Raw genomic sequence first — 24,411 nt, 5'->3', positions numbered from 1 at the left:
GCAAAAATAAACAAATCTGAAAACCTCGTAATTCTACATGACTACACCATGTATACCTAGCCTTCTAGATCATTCTTTCAAGTGTCATTCATACATTTATTAGCCAAAAGATCATACAATTCATATAGTGTTTGACATGCTTTTTTATTCTTAGCTACGCAATTTGTTTGACTTTTCCATGTCAAGAATTGTATTTTTTTTTAAAAATTTTGAGTAGAGTTGACTTACAGTGTTGAGTTAGTTTCAGGTGTATTGCAAGGTGAATCAGTTACACACGTACATTCCTTTTCAGATTCTTTTCCCACGTGGGTCACTGCAAAGTGTTGAGTAGATTTCCCTGTACTATATAGGAGGTCCTTGTTACTTATCCCTTCCACATATAGTAGCATGTATATGTCAGTCCCAACCTCCCATTTTGTCCCTCCACCCAACTTTTCTCCTTTGGTAACCATAAGTTTGATTTTGAAATCTTTGAGGCTATTTCTATTCTGTGAATAAGTTCTTTGGTATCATTTTTTATTAGATTCCACATATTAGTGATCTCACATAATATTCATCTTTCTCTCACTTATGATAATCTCTAGTTCCATTCATGTTGCTGCAAATGCTATTATTTCATTCTTTTTTATGGCCGACTAATAATCCATTGTATATATATACCACATCTTCTTTTTTTTAGTCTTCTGTTCATAGATATTTAGGTTTCTCCCATGTCTTGGCCTGTTGTAAATAGTGATGCAGTGAACATTGGGCTGCATGTATCTTTTCAAATTACAGTTTTCTCCCAGATACATGCCCAGAAGTGGAATTACTAGATCATATGGTAGTTCTATATTTAATTTTGAAGAAATCACCATACCCTTCTTCATAGTGGCTATACCAATTTACTCTCCCACCAACAGTGTAAAAGGGTTCTCTTTTCTCCACACCCTCTCCAGTGTTTATAGACTTTTTGATGATGGCCATTCTGACTGGTGTGAGATGATACCTCATTGTGGTTTTGATTTGCATTTTTCTGATAATTAGTGATGTTGAGCAACTTTTCATGTGCTTTTTGGCCATATTTGTCTGTCAATAATTGTATTTTTATGACTAATATTTTTTTGGATGTGTCATAAGAATTTAAAAAACCCCCATCTCCTGACATTTGTGTTGTCTCCAATGCTGTGTAATAATACATATTTAATATACATACTTAAATATATAGGTAAAAATGTGTACTTTCACATGGACAAATTCTTGGTAATGAAATGCTATATCAATGGCAAGTTCCTTTTGATGTCTACCCTCATGTTACTCTGCAAAATAGGAGAGAGCCTGTTTGCCTCCATGCCTACCAGTAATGGGTATTAACATCCTTTGACATTTTTGCCAAATTCAGAGATAGTCATCATTTGGCATTTCTTCATTATGAGTGAGGTCAGACAGTTTATCCTATGATTATTAGTCATTTTCATTTTTCTTAATTTCCGGTTCTTATTCTTTGTCAACTTTTCTAGTAAATAATCTTATCTTTTTCATGTATTATATAAATCTCTTTATGTATTAAGCTTTCATTTCTCAAGGTAGTAATTTGCTTTTTCAAGATTTTTCAAAATATGTAACATATCTTTGTATATTCAATTCTTTTTAACCTGTATGTCTGGCTTGTTTTAGGTTTATATCTTATCAATAGAGTTAAATTAACACATTAGTATTACTGATGGCAGTTGATAGGTTTGGTTTTATTTCCGTTATCTTAGTTTATGCCATTTTCTTATTAATACTTTTTGGTATTTATTTTCTTGTCCTACGTTTTTCTGTCTTTATTATTTAGGGTTTTTCTCCTCCACCGATATGGAGGTTTTTCATTCCTTTTCTATTTATAATTAAGTGTATTTTTGTGTACAAGTTTGAACCTATGTTTTTTTCTTTTGGTTTTGTAATATTGATGTATCTGAAAAGAAATGAAAACTTCACCTTTTCCTCTTCCCAATCATCCCTCAGTTTCTCTCAGATTTTAAATCATCTTCTTTATAATATATAGAGATTATTATTTTCCTTAGACCATAATGTCTTTCTTTTTAAGAAGAGGCTTTATTTGATATTTGTTTTCATTATCACAACATTTTAGCAAGGTATTGAGCAGTATACCACGTGTTCTACTACTATCTTAATCTCAAGCAATTTATTAAATACTTTTTTTTTTCCTTCATACTTGAGTACTTGGCTTTCCTTTCTGTGAAATACATCTTTATGTCCATGAAGCCATGAACATTTTCAAATGTCTTTTCTTCCCTCATATTTACTAATAGCTTGCTCAGATAATAGAATTTCGGATTCATAATATTTTCCCTCAGAGCTGTATATATTATTTCATTCTTTTTCATAGCATTTGTTTCTGCACAGGAGAAACGAAATGTCAGTCTGATGTTCCCTATTATTTTGCATTTCTTTCGTAGATGCTTATAATACTTTTCCTTTATTCTATGTGTGAATCTCTTTTTATTAATTTTGCCTGGAACTTGATGAATTTTTATTGCACTAAAACTTCAAGTAAGGAATATATTCTTGCATTAATCTCACAACTATTACTTCTCCAGGGTCTACTCAATTCTGTTGTTCTAGAATTTTATGGCTTCTTTTTATTACCTCCAATGACAACTTTAATTTTGCTGTTACAGCTTGTTTTCTTTTCCATCCGTGTGTTTATCTTAATCATTTTCTCCTACAGCTGCTGACTTCTGTTTAAAGGAGACAGTGTTGTTTTGTATCTTCTTGAAAATCTGTGCAAATATTTACTGAACTTTTTATAGAAAAGACTACTCAGTAATATGAATAATTAATAATTCAATATTTAATACTATGATTCTTTGAAGTAGTGTTCCCTTTTTTCCTGCTGAAGCATTTTCATGTCACACATCATTATAACTATTATTAAAATGTTTCTTTCATTCTTAAATAGCTACAAATTTATCAAGTTCTAGAATTTTTTTCCATATACATGGGAACATATTAACTTCTGTTTTTAAATATAATCAAGACTGTTAGAAGCTTGATTATTTTCTTCTAAAAATTACATTATATTTCTGTGTCTTTTCTGTCAATAATGATTGTTTCTGTTTTTAGCATATTATAGCTATTGAAACAAGGACTTTTGTGTTCAGGAAACCTGGGTTTGGACATAGCACATGTGTGCTAAAAAGTGTAGCTTCTGGATGGCAATTATCTGGGTTCGAATCCCAACTCTGCCATTTACTCACTGTGTAACTTTGGCAAATTATTTAATCTCTTATTGCCTTAGTTTTCTCATCTGTAACATGAGATTAATGATATTAGTCACTTTATAGGTTTTTAAAGAGATTAAAAAGATAGTACTTATAAAATATGTAGAACAGTCCCTGGGACATAGTGACTGCTATGTAAATATTTGCTTTAAAATTCTGGCAATAATCTTCATCTCAGTTTTGTTGTAAGCTTTGAAAGTCTTTAAAGAACTAAATAAGCCGAAGCTTATCTACCTGGAAACAGGCCATAAACAAATGACAAGAGGAAGAGGAATGGAATGTACCATCATTTGAAAATATTTGACTTACTAATTATGAACATGTTAAATGTTATTTTGAATTTTCATCATAAAACTATAATAAACCAATGTTAAGTACTAAAAAAAATTTCTAGCTCCATCACCTAGTAACTGAGTAACTTTAGTCAAATCATCAGATTGCCCTCAGCCTCCATTTTATCTTTAAAATGGACACAATAGTAATAAATATACTGATTAATAATATTAATAACTATTAACACTACTTAATACTGTGAGGATTAAATGAGGTAATTTGTATAAAATAGCCTCACATAAGTGCGCATTACCTGGTTGCTACTCTTTTTTCAATAATGTAATGCATACTTGCCTATGCTACGTTTATTTGGCTTAACTAATGCTGCAAGTCCCTTTATTCCACAATTTCTCTATTGTTGAATTATTAATTACAGATGTGTAACTCCAGAGAGAGTAAGTTCAGATTCAAAGTCACTTTGTCAGTACCTAGGGAAGATATGAAGCAAAGTTAATTAGATTCTGCTTTTCATCTTTTTTTTTTTTTTTCCTTGAGTCTGGGAAGAGCAGGGTCAGTGATTCTTTTTTCTTCAAAGGGCCTATTTCCCATCAGTAGGATCATTTCCCCTCAAGCCCTTCACTTTCTCTTCCTCCTTTGTCCAGTGCTTTGAGCAGAAACAAAGGCCTCAGTGCTTTTTGCATATCTACAGTTATTCTCCTCTGCTGGGAGTGCGTGATGGTGCAGTGGGGAAGGTGCAGCTGCACAGGTTGCAGGGGGTGACAGATTATGGGGTGTACTGTCTTTATCAAGATTTTTTTTATTCATTGAGTATCACTGATTTTTTTTAAGCTCCTTAATGTCTGTATGCTGCTATTTTGAATTTTTCTACAAATAAGCCCTGCTGTATCAGGCCATGATGTGTTGAGATTGTAACTCATTGTGGGTCATCAAAGAGGCCACTTCATTACCTGCAGATAGCAATCTCCATCATTTGTTTAAAAAAAAAAAATCTTGGTTTCTCTTCTTGCTTGAATTATACAATTTTTTCTATGAAAAGCTATTGTTTGGGATTCCCCTCCCCAATTCATTTCCAAAATGTTGTTAACTGGCCATTGACATACCACGTAAAATGGACTTCCCTGACTTACCCACAGCCTGCCCATCGGGGACCTACAAACCAGAAGGTTCTCCAGGAGGAATCAGCACTTGCCTTCCATGTCCTGATGAAAATCACACTTCTCCACCTGGAAGTACATCCCCTGAGGACTGTGTCTGCAAGGAGGGGTACCGAGCATCTGGCCAGACCTGTGAAGGTAAATAGCTCAACACCACCGGCAGATGGAAAATAGAGAAGCTGATCTCTTTCAGGGACGTGATGCTTGGTGTTTTTACCTAGTTCACTGGGCATAATCTTTAATATTCCTTTCTCTAATCATATTTGGAGGGGGATTCCTTGTTTTTACTATGTAGCATTTCTTATCACTGAATATATTCAGATCTTGCTTTAGAAGAAAGGAATCTGAGGCTCCAGGAGTGGTAGAACTATGAAAACAGAAAGATTTAATATTGGAAAAGGTAAAAAATGAATCTAAGAGAGAGAAGTCACAAACTTAACAATAAATTTCAATAGCAAGTGAGCTGGTTTGGGCCCTGGTGATGGTTAAATCCATTTAAAGAAAATATTTTTGTAAATGAAATGCATTTATATAATTCATACAAAAAATTAAAAATATTAAATTAGCCAATAACATGTACAAGAAGCAGTGGTTCTTGGCATTTGTGGCAGACATGCTTTGCTGGCCTTATTTGTTCTTTATTTTCTGCTACTTTACTTGAGAAGGAAATAGCTAATGATAAATGAAGGTCAAGAACAAGAAAATCTTTTGCCCAGTAATGCCATTTGCGGAAATATGGATGGAACTAGAGACTTGCATACTGAGTGAAATAAGTCAGAAAGGCAAAGACAAATACCATATGATATCACTCATATCTGGTATCTAACATACAGCACAAATGAACCTCTCCACAGAAAAGAAAATCATGGACTTGGAGATAGACTTGTGGTTTGCCCAGGGGGAGATGGAGGGAGTGGGAGGGACTGGGAGTTTGGGATTAACTGATGCAAACTATTGCTCTTGGAATGGATTAACAATACAGTCCTGCTGTGTAGCACTGAGAACTATGTCTAGATACTTACAATGTAGCATGACAATGGGAGAAAAAATCATGTGTACATGTATGTGTAACTGGGTCCCCATGCTGTACAGTGGGAAAAAAAAAAAAGTGTGTTGGGAGAAATAACAATAAAAAATAAATTTAAAAAAAAAGAACAAAAAAATCTCATATCCACATAGACATCAAGATCAAACATTTTAAAGCTTAAAAAATAATCTCTAGGAGTTCCTGTTGTGGATCAGCAGATAAGAATCCAACTAGTATCCATGAGGATACAGGTTCTATCCCTGTCCTTGCTCAGTGGGTTAAGTATCCTGCGTTACTGCAAGCTGCAGTGTAAGTTGCAGATGCAGCTCAGAGCCCACATTACTGTAATAGAGGCATAGGCCTGCAGCTGCGGCTCCGATTAGACCCCTAGCCCGGGAACTTCCATATGCCATGGGTGCAGCCCTTAAAAAAAAAAAAAAATTGGTATGTTTTTAAATTCAATTGGAAATGAATATCTACTAATAAGTATGAGATGTAAGTGTTCTTCTCAATATACACTTAGAAATTCTTGTGCAATCAGTGGGAATGCTGTAGGTAATTTAGCTCTATGTATAAAATGTCCTCTCAATCAGAAAAAAGGGGAGGGGGGAGGCTTTTTCAAAGACCAGATTAACTTTGCTTTTTAATTTCCTTTTCTAAATGTTAGTTGTCCACTGCCCTGCCCTGAAGCCTCCTGAAAATGGTTACTTTATCCAGAATACTTGCAACAACCACTTCAATGCAGCCTGTGGGGTCCGATGTCACCCTGGGTTTGACCTCGTGGGAAGCAGCATCTTCTTGTGTCTACCCAACGGTCTGTGGTCCGGTTCTGAGAGCTCCTGCAGAGGTATGCAGCCTGCCAATTCACATTGTTTATTCTCTTGCTTGATTTCCTTGACTTAAACTCTAATGGACTAGCAAATTCTTTGTTTCTTTTGATTTCATGGACCACAGACCACAGAAAGAGGAAAAATTATAGGAAGTTTAAAGTCAGAACGACTAAGTTCAATTGACCACATGATCATAAACCCTATCCTTTGTGTTTCTTTTATGAACAAGCAAAGAAAGGCCCTGCCTGGGAAGGAAAAGGACAGGTTACCCTAAACCTCAGATTTGAAGCAGCCAAGACAGTGTCCAGGGAGAGTTTGGGGATGGTCACTGTGGGGCTTTGATGTCTGCTTTGATGGTAGGACTTGGTGAACCACACCATTATCCTGTGACACGAGCAGTTTGCCAACATATACATCCCCAGCCTTCCCTCTGAATAGATAGTATACTATAGAAAGTGGGAATTTACTTAAATGAGATCCCATAGAGCCTCATCCAGGCAACAGAGAAGAGGGCAGTACCTCAAGTAGAACCCAAGATACAGAGAAACAACAAACAAAATTGACAGTACCTTAATTCACTTCCACTCTTGCCACCTTCCAAGACCTGCTCTCCCACTTCTTACAACTATGGCCTGGCCAACTTGCTCAGGTTTTCCAGGTTGCATCGGAAGAGAAGATCATCTAAGAAAAGGGGGAGCAACCCAAAGGACTTGAGAATCCCTACCCATGATGCTTCTGAATACAGTACTCCCCCTGCCCCCGCCACTGCCAAATGACACCCACTCGGATTCTAATTTTAGATAAATAACATAACTGTTCAGTACAAGGAAGTTCCATATAAGACTTGAGACTTACACAAAAAATTATTTGTTGCTTTTCTGAAATTCACATTGAACTGGATAGCCTCATTTCTCTGTTTTTATGCTCTATTTGGCAACCTTACCCACGCTACATCCCCTAGGCATCCTTCGGCAATACATTTTGCAGATTTGACTGCCCTGAGACCCTACATCACCCAGCCCACTGAAGGAGGGGGAGAAGTTCTGTCTTCTGGTCTTCTCTTGGCTGCCACACCCAAAAGGGAAGCCAGCCTACTCACAACTTCAAGGTCATTTGGGAGACATTCACTGTATTCATCAGCTGGCAATACTGAACCCATCTATGAATATGAATTTGCTTAAGTCAAATTTCACTCCAGACTCTTTAATCTGTGTTTACAAAAGGAGAAGGAATTAGCAAATTTAACAAAGGAGACCTGAAAGAAAAAGGGAAAAAAAGGGAATCACTGAGATTCAAAGGCAATCGCATTGGTAAAATAAGACCAGGACTCCAAGAAATGGGAGAAAGCCGAGAGCAGAAAGATTTTTTTAGGGACAAGCAAAAGATTCCTAACATGATGAATAGACTTAGTTAAATAAGTTCATAAATCAGAAAATTGACTCGAGAAATTCCTTTGAAAGTAGAGCAACATTTGAAAGATTTTTTTTTAGTGATGAAAGAAAGTGACATGAGAATATCACAGGAAATAGGCTCTTCTCAGATTAGGAATCCAGAGAGAGAGTGGAATGGAGGAAAATAACTAATAGAAGATCAAAGACCACATCTGCAAGCTGAAATCTTGAAAGTATACATGACTGAAATCTTTGATACTCAGTTTAGAATCACTTACTGTGTGCCAGAAAAAAAAATTACTGAAAACAGAGCCATGTTCTGGAAATAATCTTAGTGAAACTTCTGAAAGCCCTGGAAAAATTAGAAAATTGTGCCTGTTTCACAGTTAGCAATAATACATTACCTATAAAGGAAAGAGAATCAGACTTGCCTTGAGTCCATTATTAGCCATTCTAAATATGAGAAGATGAGTATGCTCCAGAATTCTGAAAAAAGTAATTAGACCCTAGATTTGTAAAGTCTGACAAGTTCTTGTATATGTGGGAACGCAAAGCAGAGACATTTTCAGTCATTGCCATTTCAGTCTCAAATGGTAGAAAGCCTATTACGGAAGAAATTAGAGGAAGCTTTTAGATACATTCCTGTCAAGTCACGTAGTCATAAGTTCTGTGTAAAAGCTCTACGTCTTCTTCCAAATACCTCATGGCAGAAGGTAGAAAACATGGCATTTTAACTTTCCACTCACTGGCCTTCTAAAGAAGAGAAATCCCTTTAGGATAAGGCAGACTATCCCTTTAGGATAAAGCCTGACTCTTTACGTCAGTATCATAAGAAATGGCCATGCCCCCTCAGGAAGCCATCCCTTTGCAAGTGACAGCCTTGTTAGTCTGATCACCCACCTTTGGTCCCCACATATAAGCCCTCCCTGTCGCCAGCCTCCTCAGCTTGGATAGGATGACCCCCTAACCTCTTCCATATGTGTGTTCCCAGACCTGTCCTGCCCTCTTCCTAGCCCTTGTGCTCTGGGTGTCAGGGTCAGTCAGGAAGCACAGGAAATTGTACAGAACATCATCTGTATTATGGGATAAGTAACTTTTTTTAAGAATCGGACCTTATACAATTTTAGAAGGAGGTGGGAAGGGGAAAGTCTAGAAGAGATATTGGAGCATCCCAGGGGCTACTACCACCTCCATCTGAGAATCCAAGCTCACCCAGCTGCTGAAATGGAACCACCAGGGAGAAGCATCTTCCGAGGTCTTAGGGAAGCTTCATCACTGTGTAACCACGCCATGATGCTCTACAGTCAGAAACCCAGTAGTGAGCTTGGGGCTGCCTTAGGTCAACAGGGTCAGCCATTGGGCTCTGGGATGGAGGTGAGCAAAGTCAGGCTGGAACCATCTGGGCGTGTCTGCATTTGTCCATCATGGAATCTGCCTGTGATGACTGCTGCTGCTTTCTGCCTTCCAGAATCAAGAGCAGGTTCTTCTTTTGATTAACCCTAAACTGGCCCACAATAGGGGGATTCTGACAGCATTTTCCAGCTTAACCAACCTAAAATACAACCACCTGAAAATTTAACAAATATACATATGGATAAATACTTTGACAGATGCATTGATGGTACACTTGTGTCATTTCCTGTTGTGCAGTCCCATTTTTAAAAAGGCTTGTTGTCTTTTATGCATTTTGCATAAAATAAATAAAATAACTTTAATCAAAATAAGAGCAATGAGCTCCAGAATATGTATTTCCTAAGATCCCTTCAGTTTCACCCCCAAAGCTACTCCCCGACTTTCCAGTGAACAAAGTTGTCCTGAATGAAGATACTTAGGCTCTTCCTCTAGCTCTTCATTCAGGGATTTAGTTACAGGCATACCTCATCTTATTATGCATCGCTTTATTTTGCTTTGCTGATATTGCATTTTTTTTAACAAATTGAAGGTTTGTGGTAACCCTGAGTTGTCGGATCATAGTTACCATCTTTTAGCAGTAAGGTGTGTTTAATTAACGGTTGTATATTGTTTTTTAGAATAATGCTAATTTGCACATTTGATAGACTATAGTATTTAAACATAACTTTTATAAGCACTGGGAAACCAACAGAAATGTGTGACTTGTTTTGTTGCATGGTCTGGAACTAAGCCTGCAATATCTCCAAGTTATGCCTGTCCTTGAGATACTGGTCTATGAAACATATACTGTAATTCATAAATTCTAAAACACTTCTCCCCCCTGACATTTTAATATCCCCAAACTGAGATGCACCTTAACATCTGTGGCGTTCAATCCTTTCACAGATATTATTGTTTCATTGTTAAGCAGCATATAAAATAATGTGCCTTATAGTTGAGGCATTTGGGATTCAGTAAAATATGGCATCTGTGTGGGGATTCACTTCTGTTTCAGGATGAATAATAAGGAGAGAGTAGCATTTTACAGATCTAATTTACACCTAATTATGAGGACAGAGGGTAATTTCAGTTATTTCTTTTTCTTAAAAAATCTTCCTAAAAGTAAGGCAGAAATATAAAACCAGTGTAACATATAAAACTTCTTACAAGTTTCATGTTACATACGAATGTTTTGTAGTGTTAAATAATAACTAATAGGCTTGATTCTTTTTAATATTTTTATTGGCATATAGATGATTTACAGCCTTATGTTAGTTTCAAGTGTACATCAAAGTGAACCAGCCATACATATATATATATACACACATATATATATATACACATATATATATATATATGCATTCTTTTTTTCATATTCTCTCCCCATAGGGCTATCAGAGGGTATTAAATAGATTTTCTCGAGCTATATAATAGATCCTTCATGCCAATTGATTTTGTATATAGTAGTGTGTATATGCCAATCCCAACCAAGCTTGATTCATATTCTTCCAATTTTCATAAAGCAGTTAGAACTTTGGTTCTTTTGGTGTTTTTTGGTTTTGTTTGTGTGTCTTTTTTTTATTTTTTAGGGCCGCATTGCAGCATATGGAGGTTCCCATGCTAGGAGCTGAATCAGAGCTACAGCTGCTGGCCTATGCCACAGCCACAACACCACCAGATCTGTGCCATGTCTGTGACCTACACCAGAGCTCATGGCAGTGCCAGATCCTTAACCCACTGAATAAGGCCAGGGATCAAACCTGTGTCCTCATGGATGCTAGTCAGATTCGTTTCCTCGAGCCAGGATGGTAATTGCCACAATTTGAATTTTATCTGAATTATGCTTTTTTTTTTTCCTAAACTGGTACAGATTCCTTAGTTGATTCTCAGTGATTACTATCTAAACAACATCACAATAAAGTAAATTTTGTGACAGTATTTTTCCTGAGAAAAAGTTTCGAGCAACAGTGAGAAACCTACCTTTAACATCAGATTTATTTCATATTCAGTATAGATACTGTCACAATTGGGAGATTGACAGGAAGTGTGACTCTGAGGAAAAGTACAGTGTCTTTCAAATGAGAACCAGAGCAAGTTGTCACATTGCTAGCTAGTAGATTGCTCTCTTAGAAGACTAAATCGCTGTTTTCTAAAAAGACTAAATATATAAGACTTGCTTTAACATGAATGTAAGCCCAACATTTATTGCAGAATTTTTCAGCGTATTGAAATAAAAATATTTTTTAAAGTTGAAACTAGATAAGCATGTTCCTATCAAAAATAATAAAAAATGGTCAGTCTTAGTTGGAAAATAAGATAAAATGTTTAAGAACTAAATAGGAATTATTACATATGCTTTGTTTTCCCTGAGGAGCAATGAAACTTTATTAAAACCAACATTTGAGAAGCAATATAATTTGCATGTGTATGAAACACCAGCTCTAATTTACTATCAGTTCTCCTGAGAGACGTTGCAGATTCATTTTGTCTCAAGTTGGAAAGCTGGAGTCATTTGAGCAGTTTATTGGATTGGAAAGCATTTGTTTAATATGATTTTCTAGATTTTTATATATCTTGATCATGGTAATTCATCTTAGTCATTTTGTAATCCTACCTGGCACTTGGCATTGTGCCACACTTGATGAGCACCCTCCAGCAAAGTCAAAGTCTGGAAGGCAAAAATATCTCTACATGTTTGATGGACATAATCAATAAAGAGTCTACTTGCATGATGGACACATTCAATAAAAATCAACATGGGGAAGGCAAAATCATTCTACTCATTTATCTTTAATAGCTGACTTTAGTCCAAACCATCCCAGTGATTGAAAGGCTAGGGTTAATGGTTTTTAACCTCTACTTGAATTTTCTCTGAGGAGTAATCAATCCTAAACATATATTTCATATATCCAGTATTTATGTTCTGCCAACTATAATTTGATGGGTTTCTTCAGAGTAGATTCTGTCAAACCATGACTTCAGTTGAATATGCTCTGAATATATTACCCCCACTTCCTTTCCTATTATTTTGAAGTTCAGCTTTCATCATAAGTAACTACATGCTTGGTATGAAAAATTGGTAAATGCATAAAGGTAGAAGAAAGAAAAGCACATCTTTCACAGAGTCCCAACAAAGTTCTTCAGTCCCAGATGACTTGGTTCAAAAACACTTAGAGATTACTATGTTGTCTTTGGACCTTTAGTGTTGCAAGAGTGTTATCTAAGAGCAAACTGAACTTTGGTCTTTTGTAGGAGTTGGTTTTGGTTTTTGTACAATGCCTGATGCTTAGAGGAGAGTATCTGTAAGCTATTAAAATGAGTATATGCACCCATATGTTGGCATATTCAATAAGAATCCACTCTCTTGTCCCCTCTGTGTATCTGTGACCAGGATGTGCATGCCTAGCTGGAAAGGTGCATGGGCATGAGTCTGTGCAGCCGCCATCTCTCTCTCTCCCCTTTCCTTGCATTCTCCTTTCCCCATTCTCTTCCACATTTCCCTTCCTCTTCTCTTCCTCTTTATCGCCTGACTTTCCCCTCCCCTTCTCATCTCTTTTCCCCTCTTTTATTCTGTCTCTTTCCTTCCTCTTTGACTCTCCTTCCCCCTTCTCCTGATTTGATATCCTGATTGGGTTGAGTCTAAGCTAGAACTGGAGGAAAAAGAAGTATAGAAAGAGTATAAACTCTTTAGAGAATTTATCTAAAGAAGAACACACAATAGATCAGAGGCTCTGGGAGGTATAGAAAATGATAGAATTGAAGCTCTTGGAGTAATCCAGAAAGATAGGACATTGTTGCCAGAGATGGGATGTTTGAGTTGGTGATGGCAAGGTCTAGAGGATAAGGTAATGGAGGGGATGCTGAAATAAGGTGAAGGATGTGGCCAGTGGAGGAGATGCGAGCAATATGACTCTAGGATACTGGAATGATCATCTACATAAATTATAAAATCCCCAGCTTGTGTCTTTGTGTGTGTGAGAGAGAAAGATAGAGGGAATATAAAATCATCAAAGAATGAGAAGTGGCCCAGAGGTGAGCAGATAATTGCAGGGGTACAGGGTGTTGGGAATATGATACTTCAGGGAGCCAGAGGTTTTAGGAAGAAGGGGAAAAGAATGATCTGGGAAGTCAACAGGGAACAAAGAAGACACTTCTCTCACCTCCAGGCTCTGTCTATAAGAGACATTACATGTTTACCAGGATAATAAGTGAAGGAAAAGTTTATAAGAGAAGTTTAGGATAGGAGGGGCTTTACTGGAGACTGATTATGTATTCCAGAGGGCAGGTGCATGAGTTTGTGAGTTAGATTTGGTTCAGAACTGTATGAGCTGCCCCTGGCAGATGAAGTGATTGTCGTGAACAGGGTGTGGTGGGATGGGATTGATTGTGATGGACTCTAAGACACTTCATGGAATTTCGGTGGACTAGGTGGTGATAGACTCTAGCAAGAACAGATGTCATTTGGGAGTCTGCAGAAGAAATTCTTGTAATTTAGGTATTGTTGAGGCAAGAGTGTCAGAAGTGGCAGCACTGGAGAAAGGCATGGTTCTTGGGACACCCCATCGTGCTTCCACTGCTGGGGTGTTGAGGCTGGCTGAGACACAGAGGCCTTTCCAGAACCCAGAGCTTAGTAAATACCCTTCCAGCTGCTCTTTCATCGTGGTTTCAAAGCTGGTAGAGAAAGGAAGTATGTCACTAGTTGTACCTGGTCACCTCTCAGACCCAGGAAATGTGATCCTGGCTCACATGCTCTACCCGTGAGCAAGGCTAGAGCACACACAAATCCCATGAGCTATAAGAGGAGAAAGATCTTCCCAAGAAAATTAAGAAAGGAGAAGTAAACTGATGCTAGGCAGAGGGGTTAAGTAGTGGGTATAGCTACTGGCATCAGTGACCCAAATGACAAGGTCTTAAGACAATTAAAGATTTGTTTTCCTCTCATCTAAAAGTTCCTGTTGTGGCTCAGCAGGTTATGAACCGGACTAGTATCCACAAGGATGTGGGTTTGATCCTTGGTCTTGCTCAGTGGGTTAAGGATCCCGCATTTCTGTGAGCTGTGGTGTAGGTCTTGGACGTGCCTTGGATCCAGCATAGCTATGGCTGTGGTGTATACCGGTGCTGCAGCTCCAATTCGAGCCCTAGCCTGGGAACTTCCATATGCCACAGGTGCGGCCCTAAAAAGCACACAAAAAATAAATAGAAGAACAGAAGTAGGTCATCCAAAGCCAGTGTGATAGCTTCATTGTCAACGAAGATCCAGGCTGCTTTTATTTGTTTTGCTTTATGATCTTAGGACATGATACTTATCCTATAGCATCCTGGAATATGCTGGGGTGTGATCCTTCATTTTGTATTTTAGGGAAAAGAAGAAGAAGAGGGGAAGGCAAAAAAGTACTCCTTCAATTGTGACAGGCCCCACTAAAAAGCTTTTCCCATACAATCTTAGTGTATATCTCATTGGCTCTCATTCATTGTGAAGGAAGTGGGGAATTGTTATCTTCTAGCTGTGCATATTACTGTGCTGAATAAGACTGGGAAGAATGGTTATTGGATGGACAACTAGCAGTCTCTGCCACAGCAGCAAAAGCAAAATACCATATAAGTCAAGATTATCATCGTGCACTAGGATTTTCCGTACGCGTCTGGGAAGCAAGGAGTAAAAGGCTAAAAGGACCAGAATCATGATCAGAGTAGAATACTGGATTTCAAGATGGCAGAAGCTGGGCAGCTGTCAAGCAGCTGAGATCGTTGAAAGGCCCAGGATATGCCCATGAGGTGTGAAATCCAAGTTGAATCTAAAATCTCTGTTCTGGAAAAGAGCCCTTCTTTTTGTTGGAATGTAGCCTGGGAAATCACAGCAAAGGCCCAGCTGAAGGCTGAAGTACCTCCCTTTGTCAACTTTCCCCAGCCCACAGCCATCAGCATCCACAGAGGGCCAGACTACCTAAATAGCTTAAGTTTCCCACCTATAGTCAGAGGCTGAACCCAGTGATGCTGTTCAGGCAACACATTTGATAAAAGATAGGCTTTTTTAAAAATCAATATTTCCCCAATATAATTTTTTTCTACTATACAGCATTGTGGCCCAGTTGCACATACATGTACACATTCTATTTTCTCACATTATCATGCTCCATAAGTGACTAGACATAGTTCCCAGTGCTACACAGCAGGATCTCATTGCCAATCCATTCCAAAGGCAATAGTTTGCATCTCTTAACCCCAAACACCCAATCCACCCCACTCCCTCCCCCTCCCCTTTGGCAACCACAAGTCTGTTCTCCAAGTCCATGATTTTCTTTTCTGTGGAAAAGTTCCTTTGTGCCATATATTAGATTCCAGATATCATTGATATCATATGGTATTTGTTTTTCTCTTTCTGACTTACTTCACTCAGCATGAGAGTCTCTAGTTCCATCCATGGTGCTGCAAATGGCATTATTTTGTTCTTTTTATGGTTGAGTAGTATTCCATTGTGTATATATACACCACACATCTTCCTAATCCAGTCATCTATCAGTGGACATTTGGGTTGATTCCATGTCTTGGCTATTGTGAACAGTGCTGCAATGAACATATGGATACATGTGTCTTTTTAAGTTTTGTCTGAATATATGCCCAGGAGTGTGATTACTGGGTCATATGGTAGTTCTATGTATAGATTTCTAAGATACTTCCATACTGGTTGTACCAGCTTACATTCCCACCAGCAGTGCAGAAGGGTTCCCTTGTCTCCACACTCCCTTCAGCAGTTGTTATTTGTGGACTTATTAATGATGGCCATTCTGACTGGTGTGAGGTGGTATCTCATGGTAGTTTTGATTTGCATTTCTCTAGTAATCAATGATGTTGAACATTTTTTCATGTGCTTGTTGGTCATCTATATGTACATCTTCCTTGGAAAAATGTCTGTTCAGGTCTTTTGCCCATTTTTCAGTTCAGTTGTTGGATTTTTGCTGTTGAGTTGTGTAAGTTGCTTGTATATTCCAGAGATTAAGCCCTTGTCAGTTGCATCATTTGAAACTATTTTCTCCCATTCTGTAAGTTGTCTTTTTGTTTTCAGCCTTTTGAATATTTTCTCAGGTCAGTCTCCCAAAGCAACAGAAATAAAAGAAAAAATAAACCAATGGGACCTAATCAAACTGACAAGCTTTTGCACAGCAAAGGAAACCAAAAAGAAAACAAAGATAGGCCTTTAATCATCTCATACTAACTCAGTAAATAAGGGTGTGTTATTTATTGTTTGCAATTTGTAGTTGTCATTAAATGTAGTTATTGTCTTTGTCCTTATTGAGTAGAATGTGATCTGTTTTCATTCTGTATAGTGAGAACATGCCCTCGTCTCCGCCAACCCAAACATGGCCACCTCAGCTGTTCTATGGGGGAAATGTCCTACAGGACAGTGTGTTTGGTTACCTGTGATGAAGGATACAGACTAGAAGGAAGTGCCAAGCTTACCTGTCAAGTAAATGGCCAGTGGGATGGTCTAGAGCCCCGGTGTGTGGGTAAGTTCTTTGAAGACATCATGCCTTGGATGATTCATTTCTCTTGCTCTCTGATTCCTCCTGTTTTCTGAGAAGACCTAGAACTACGAACTGACTCATAATGGGTATCAATACACCTCCATATATACAGATATATGGTGCTATAGATACATGAACAAATATGTGGTTTTTCCCTCTCCATTGGTAAAAAGACTCCTATGCCAGAATCCAATTTTCCAACTCCCTAAAGTTTACAGCTTCAAATGGTAATGATTTTTGTTTTAATTAGGGCCAATTTGGATGGATTGTTTTTACAGGGAACGTTGTGTAATTCCCTCACTTTTTAAAACACAGTTTACCTTCACTTTGTTGACGAGAGGACAGAATTATAAACCAGTGACTTTTAAAAATGGACCATAAAATTTTATTGTATCAGAAGATTTTCTGCCTTGTGCTTCACTGAGAGTAATGACATCTCACTCCTGAGATGAGGTCCAGAATGAATACTCAGTAGCTCTCCCAATTTGCTGCATCTTATACTCAGTAGACAAAGTAACAATGTTGATGATGATGATGATGAAACGATGGTATCTACCACTTAGTGAATCCTTACTATGTGTCAGATACAGTATACCTGGGAGCACTAACAGGTATGTCATTAAATAACCAACTTCCAAGATAAGAACAACAAGTATGGGTAGGGAATAAATTGAGATATGCCAGGTTCCTGGGTGGAAAAACTAGATAGTGTAACTATCTCAATTCCTTTTACATTGATTTATAGGTTTATTCTAATATAACCTAGAATTGGATCCAGGGCTTGTACTACGGGAGAGTGTCCCCAGGAAGGATGTTGGGCTTACAATCCAAGAGATGACCCTCATTGTGCAGGCTCAGAAAACTTATGAGGGGTAGTAAGCATTAAAAATTATAATAATTAAAAGTAAAATCTATTGGGAGTTCCCGGATGGCTCAGTGGGTTAGGATCTGGCATTGTCACTGCTGTGGCTTGGGTCACTACTATGGCGTGGGTTCAGTTCCTGGCCCAGGAACTTCTGAATGTTGGTGGCACAGTCAAAAAATAAAGTTTGTTAACAATGAGATACTTAACTATTATGAGTATTGAAAGACATAGGTCTGATAGACATGGTATTTCCCTGAAGGCAGAGACTTATGAGAGTTCCCAGACCACAGACTTAGTTGGCCTAAAACCAAAACAAAGGGAGTTAACTTTTCCAGATAGTTCATAGAATTAAAGGAAGTGAAAATGATGTATCTATATCACATAAAAAGGCTGCTTTGACAATAGAATAGCAAATTTCAATAAATCCCTTTAGTTGGGACATTGTCTTCTTAGACTTGAACTACTGTCTACGTATTAATGTTTATTCCTGACAGTCATCTCTTTCCCTGGTTCCATGATTGACCAGCTTTTCTTCTGAAGGACCCAGTTTGTCACTAAAAATGGTAATACAGGAGTTCCCGTGGTGGCACAGTGGTTAACGAATCCGACTAGGAACCATGAGGTTGCGGGTTCGGTCCCTGCCCTTGCTCAGTAGGTTAACAATCCGGCGTTGCCGTGAGCTGTGGTGTAGGTTGCAGAAGTGGCTTGGATCCCGTGTTGCTGTGGCTCTGGCATAGGCCAGTGGCTACAGCTCTGATTCAACCCCTAGCCTGGGAACCTCCATATGCCGCGGGAGCAGCCCAAGAAATAGCAAAAAGACAAAAACAAACAAACAAACAAAAAAACAAAAAAAAAGGTAATACAGGAGTTCCCATTGTGGCTCAGTGGTTAATGAACCCAACTAGGAACCATGAGGTTGTGGGTTCCATCCCTGGCCCCGCTCAGTGGGTTAAGGATCCAGCGTTGCTGTGAGCTGTGGTGTAGGGCAGCTTGGATCCCACATTGCTGTGGCTGTGGCGTAGGCCAGCGGCTACAGCTCTGATTCGAGCCCTAGCCTGGGAACCTGTATATGCCACAGCTATGGCCCTAAAGGGACAAAGAAACAAACAAACAAAAAAATGGTAATACATTTAATAAGGTTACTGTGGAGTTATTCTTTAAAGAATTTAAATTTAAATCTTAAATTTAATTTAAATTATTTGAACTTTAACAATTCAAATTATTGTGCATATCTCTGTAATGTTTTCAAGTGTATGCAAATCTTGGTAGATATGAAGTATAACCATCAAGACAAAATTACAACTTCACCTATAATTTATTGCGGAACAGCTCACTGTAGCCCCCAAATTCTGACAACCATAATTACTATGAAAATTTCCACTTTAAAAATTGATAGAAATGAAAATAGATGCAAAACAAGAAAATTTGAACTTGAGTTACAATGAGTGCAAACTTGTTCTCACCATCATAAACAAATTATGAAGCCACAGTGATTAAAATAACACATGAACAGTTGAATGATCCACAGAGCAAAGGAAGCAAACATGACTGAAACAAAAATTAGTTTATAGAAGAATATATAATATTCAATAAAGGAAATTTCTGATATCAGTGGGGAAAAAACCAACTCATCTATAAATTAGTTGGTTTTGATTCTCACCTCATTTTTTAAAAAATCACCAAATTAATTTAATGAATTAATCAGGCAAATTAAAGTGTGAAATATAAGAAAAAATATGATTTTTAATGGAGAAGAACTTTCTAAAAATAAAAAGGACAATAGATTTTAATGTATGTATAAATCAAAAGGGTAATAGACTTTAATTTCTCTGTCAAATGAATTCTCCACATTATTAAAATGCATACAGCAAAAAGGAAAGATTATTTGAAACATATATAACAAAGTCAGTGTTCTCAACATTTTCTGACATATGGAACTAGCAAAAACACAAAATTATAAAGACTCCAGTACAAAGAGAAATAAAGGAAATAAATGGACAAAAGATAAATTTTAAAAATAAAATTGGAAAATAAACTATGAAATTGGGAAAATCCTAAAACCAAAGTATGGGCTAAATTATGCACTGATATAATTTCACAGTTATATATTTTTCATTGTTAAATGATAAAAACGAAAATAACTAAACAAATTCAAAAGCTAGGAAAAGAATGATTGCAAGAAAAATTGAAAGAAGTATGTAATAATAAGTAAAGAAAAATGAACTGTAATAGGGGATGGAATGCAGTAGGATAAGAGGGAAATCTTTGGATAAAGTAATAAAATATATTTGAAAATAGAAGAAAGAAAAATGCAAAAATAGAATCTTTCTAAGAAGCTATGACAAAGAACTACATAGAGATCTGAAGTTTTTAAAAGAACAGTAAAATACTATGTAATACATTTGTTATGCCTGATTTTCTAAGAAAATGAAAATTATTAAATGAATCAAGAAAGAGTAGAAAAGCAAATGTATAGTCACCTAAGAGTAATTTACGAAGAAATGGAAATGTTATCAGCATTTAATTACTCCTCCATAAAGGACAGAAGTATCAATGAAACTCTTTCAAACTTTTAAAAAATAGTATATTCTATAAAAGAATATAGTATTCTCTTACTCCAGAGCCATAAAGTAATATTCTGCAAACTGAACGAAGGTGTTCCAAGCAAATGATTCAAGTCACAGTCAGCACTGATTAAAATCCTAGCTAGAAATCTTTCAAGGTTTTGGTATCCTGGTAAAATAACATAAGGTAACTAAAGAGAGATGCTTGAGCTATTTACAATACAACATTTGTTCAGTGTCATGTGTAGACATCATTTATTGACTTAGGTTAATCCTGGAGCAGCACTGTTGTATTTTTCTTGAGTAAAGCAAATCTGTGACATTTGCAAATTGTGGGAACGCAAATAACATTTTCTCGATCTCCTACAATAGAGCGCCACTGCTCCACCTTTCAGAAGCCCAAAGGTGTCATCGTGTCACCCCCTAGCTGTGGCAAGCATCTGGCCAAACCTGGGATGATCTGTCAGCTCAGTTGCCGCCAAGGATTCATTTTATCGGGAGTCAGAGAAGAAGTGAGATGTACCCCCTCAGGAAAATGGAGTGCCAAGATTCAGACAGCTGCTTGTAAAGGTAGTTTCCTCACTGGCCAGGTTCAAATGAGATCCTGTTGTGTAGCACTGGGAACTGTGTCTAGTCACTTATGATGGAACATGATAATGTGAGAAAAAAGAATGCATACATGTATGTGTAACTGGGTCACCATGCTGTATAGTAGAAAAAAATAATGTATTGGGGAAATAAAAATACAAAAAAACCCAATTCCTATATAATGACACATGGGCATAGTGTGGGACTGTCTCTCTTTGCAACTTTTGCTGCAAACCCATGGGAAAAGGGTAGATGTAACCCCAGTATGTGCTGTGAAGATGTCTGTTTCAAAATGGCAGATTTACAAAATCCAACTACAGTATGCCAGGCAATGACAGAAAAAATAGAAAACTGAGAATAATATTCGAGCTGGAAATCAGGTGAGTTTTCCACTGGGAGTTAAAAATCCTGGAGGAATTTCTGGCTCATATAAAGCAGATGAGACTACATTAATTTTTTTTTTTTTAAGAGCAAGTCTTCAGCCCTTTGAAACCTGCATCTCAATACATTCACAGGAGAACATTGCCATTGTCTTGCAACAAGAGCAGGTTGCTATGAAAAGGAGCCTTTGAGAGCAAGAAAGAGAAGTGAAAATATAAATATCTCTAAGAGAAGGGCAAAGAAGTGGAGTGGATGTTGCTGAAGGCAGCATTAATGATTTGAAGAAGTAAATTGAGAGTTCCTCAGAATAGAGAACTAATAAACAAGGAACTTGAATATCTCAACAGATCAAGCCCAAAAATGGAAGTTAAAAGATACCTATGTTTGAGAAACCCCAATACCCATTCAATAAGGAGTTTCAGAAGGAGGGAGGGAAAGGGATGGAGGAAAAGAATTTTCCTGTTGGTAAGAAGAAAGTTTCCCTGAACTACAGAAGGGCTTGAACTTTCACATCAAAAGTAGCCTCTGACCTTGTTGTTTATTTTATGTAAAGTAGTGTGTATCTGTTAATCCCAAACTCCTAATGTATCCCTCCCCCACCAACAAGGACCTATTATATAGCATAGGGAACTATATTCAATATCTTGTGATAACCTGTAATGGGAAACAATCTGAAAAACGTATGTATATGTATGTAAATTTGACTCACTTGGCTGTACACTTGAAACTAATACAACATTGTATATCAACTGTAGTTCAATAAAAAATTTTAAAAATAAGGCCCATTACCAAAAAAGTTTATGGATCCATATTCAAGTAAGCAGTGAATAGCCAAAAAAAAAAAAAAAAAAAAAAAAAAAAAAGCCTCTGAGGGTTGGGCAGGCGTAATTTCACAATACCCAGTGAAATTTCCAAGATCCAAAGTTAAGGAGAAAATGAAGTTTCCAGAGAAAAAAGAGAAGTTTCACAAAGGAAACAAGAATCAGACTCACGCTACATTTCTCATTTACAACTCTAAATGCCAAAAGGAAATGGAGCAGTGTCCTAAGAATACAGAGGAGGGAAAATAGATATAAACTTTACATCCCAAATCCATTCAAGCTGTTACTCACATGTAAAGAAAAAATAAAATACCTTTTTAGATTTTTGATTCAATACACTAATGCATCTTTGTGGGGGAAAATTGTCTAAGTATTAGCTCTCTGAGAAAAAAAAATAAAATTGAATAAAATTTTAAAGAAACAAGAAGGTGAGACCCAAATCAGTTTGGATATATTCAGCTGCAAGTTACAGAAGACCTAATTTAACATAACTTAAGAGAATTTATCATATTGCATAATAAGAACTTAGCTCTACAGAGACTTATGTGGCTATGTGGAATGTTACCATATCTAATTCAGTCTCTGTACTGCAAAATTTCACACTGCAAGAAAAAATTACTGGCTTTAATTTGTTGTTTGTTTTGACAGCACATTTGGCACACTAATTTTACTTGAAAGCCTTGTTTTCAAATGCAGTTCCTTCCTGCCACAGTCAACATTCGTTTTTTTCTGTTTTTTTTTAATCCAAAAAATATTTATCAAGCTCCTGTTATATTCCAGGTACTATATTATACAATGATACAAGATATATCCTGGCATTCAAAGAACCTAAATTTGGGGGTGGGAGGGGAAGAAGAAAGTTTAGTTTCAAAATGGCACAAGTTATGGTTAGGAAGGACAGAGGGCTGTGGAAACTGGTGGAGTGCACCATTAAAATGGACCAGTGGGGTCAGAGAAGCTACCTGAGGAGCTTGGGTCTAAGCTGAGAATTAAAGTAGCTGATTAAAGTGGAGAGAGGACATTGATTTAGGAAAATAAAAGAACATGGACAAAGGCCCAGGGATAGGAATCACCATGGAGCTCTCATGAGGCTGGGAGCATTTAACATGGAGACTGAGTTCTGGTCAGGGATGGATTGGGAAGGGATGAGGCTATGAGGGTAACAGGTACCCATTCAGGAAGCACCTCACAAGCCATGCTGAGGTACGTTATCCTGAATGCACCTGCAAATTCCACATCAGTCAGGAAACAGTTTGTAAAACATGAGTCACAGAGTATTACTATCTCCTCACCTTTCTTTATGTCTCTCTCTCTCTCTCTTTTTTTTTTTTTTTTTTTTTTTTTTTTTGCTTTTTAGGGCTATACCTATGGCCTATGGAAGTTCCCAGGCTAAGGGCTGAATCAAGAGCTGCAGCTGCTGGCCTGCACACAACAGCAACGCGGGATCCGAGCTGCGTCTGTGACCTACACCACAGCTCAGCTCATGGAAACACTGGATCCTTAACCCACTGAGAAAAGCCAGGGATCAAACCTGCATCCTCATGGATCCTAATTGGGTTCGTTTCTGCTGAGCCGCCACAGGAACTCCTCCTTACCTTTCTTAAATAACTTAGAATTTCACATCAACACGTTAACTAACTGGTATATTTTCTGGGCAGATGTGGAAGCCCCTCAAATCAGCTGTCCTGCAGACATAGAGGCTGAGACTCAAGAACAGCAAGACTCTGCTAATATCACTTGGCAAATCCCAACAGCTAAAGACAACTCTGGGGAAAAGGTAAGGTTTCAGCAAAAATTTGCATCCTTTTTCAAATGGATTCTAGATATACTGCAAATATGTGTGCTATTGAAAACTTACTAATGTTCTAGTGATAGTACTCTTTCTAGATACATGCTACTCACAAATGTTAATACCTCATCTGGTAGAAGAAGGATCAGCATTGAGTTTTGCATTAGAAACCTCAGGTGAAAATTTCTAAAAACGTAAACTTTCATTCTGCGGATTTGTTGTATTGCGTATGCACTAAGATAGTTTGGCTGAGAATTCTTTGCCCCATGCTAGACTCTAATGATCTTTTAAGAAAATTTTAAAAAGGTGTGGGATCAGTCTTAGTTCCTATTCATAAACATTATTTTTAAAAATATGATCCTGAAATGAATGCATATTGATCAGTCTGAAGAAAATAACATCAGTATTTCTTAGTCAGCTTTTTTTAAAAATTGGCCTTATTCAGAACACAGTATTTTAGTATTCTAAATGGAGTAGCTTGAGATAATTATCTATCAGATACTAGAAAAGGAATTAGGAATTTAAC

The 24,411-nt window shown here is 37.3% G+C and overlaps 1 protein-coding gene across 1 annotated transcript in view; it reads left to right on the top strand.

Moving 5' to 3' along the window:
• Positions 1-24,411, top strand: part of SVEP1 (sushi, von Willebrand factor type A, EGF and pentraxin domain containing 1) — a 204,399-nt gene that overhangs the window by 68,696 nt on the left and 111,292 nt on the right. Inside the window, exons 4-8 of the mRNA XM_003122075.5 lie at positions 4,694-4,852; positions 6,409-6,588; positions 16,680-16,859; positions 20,679-20,876; positions 23,755-23,873. Of these exons, the coding sequence (XP_003122123.2) occupies positions 4,694-4,852; positions 6,409-6,588; positions 16,680-16,859; positions 20,679-20,876; positions 23,755-23,873 (836 nt within the window). The remainder of the gene's footprint in view (positions 1-4,693; positions 4,853-6,408; positions 6,589-16,679; positions 16,860-20,678; positions 20,877-23,754; positions 23,874-24,411) is intronic.

The sequence above is a fragment of the Sus scrofa genome, chromosome 1, assembly GCF_000003025.6.
Source record: "Sus scrofa isolate TJ Tabasco breed Duroc chromosome 1, Sscrofa11.1, whole genome shotgun sequence".
NCBI lineage: Eukaryota > Metazoa > Chordata > Mammalia > Artiodactyla > Suidae > Sus > Sus scrofa.
The sequence above is the reverse complement of the archived record's forward strand: the minus strand, read 5'-3'. Positions and strand labels throughout refer to the sequence as shown.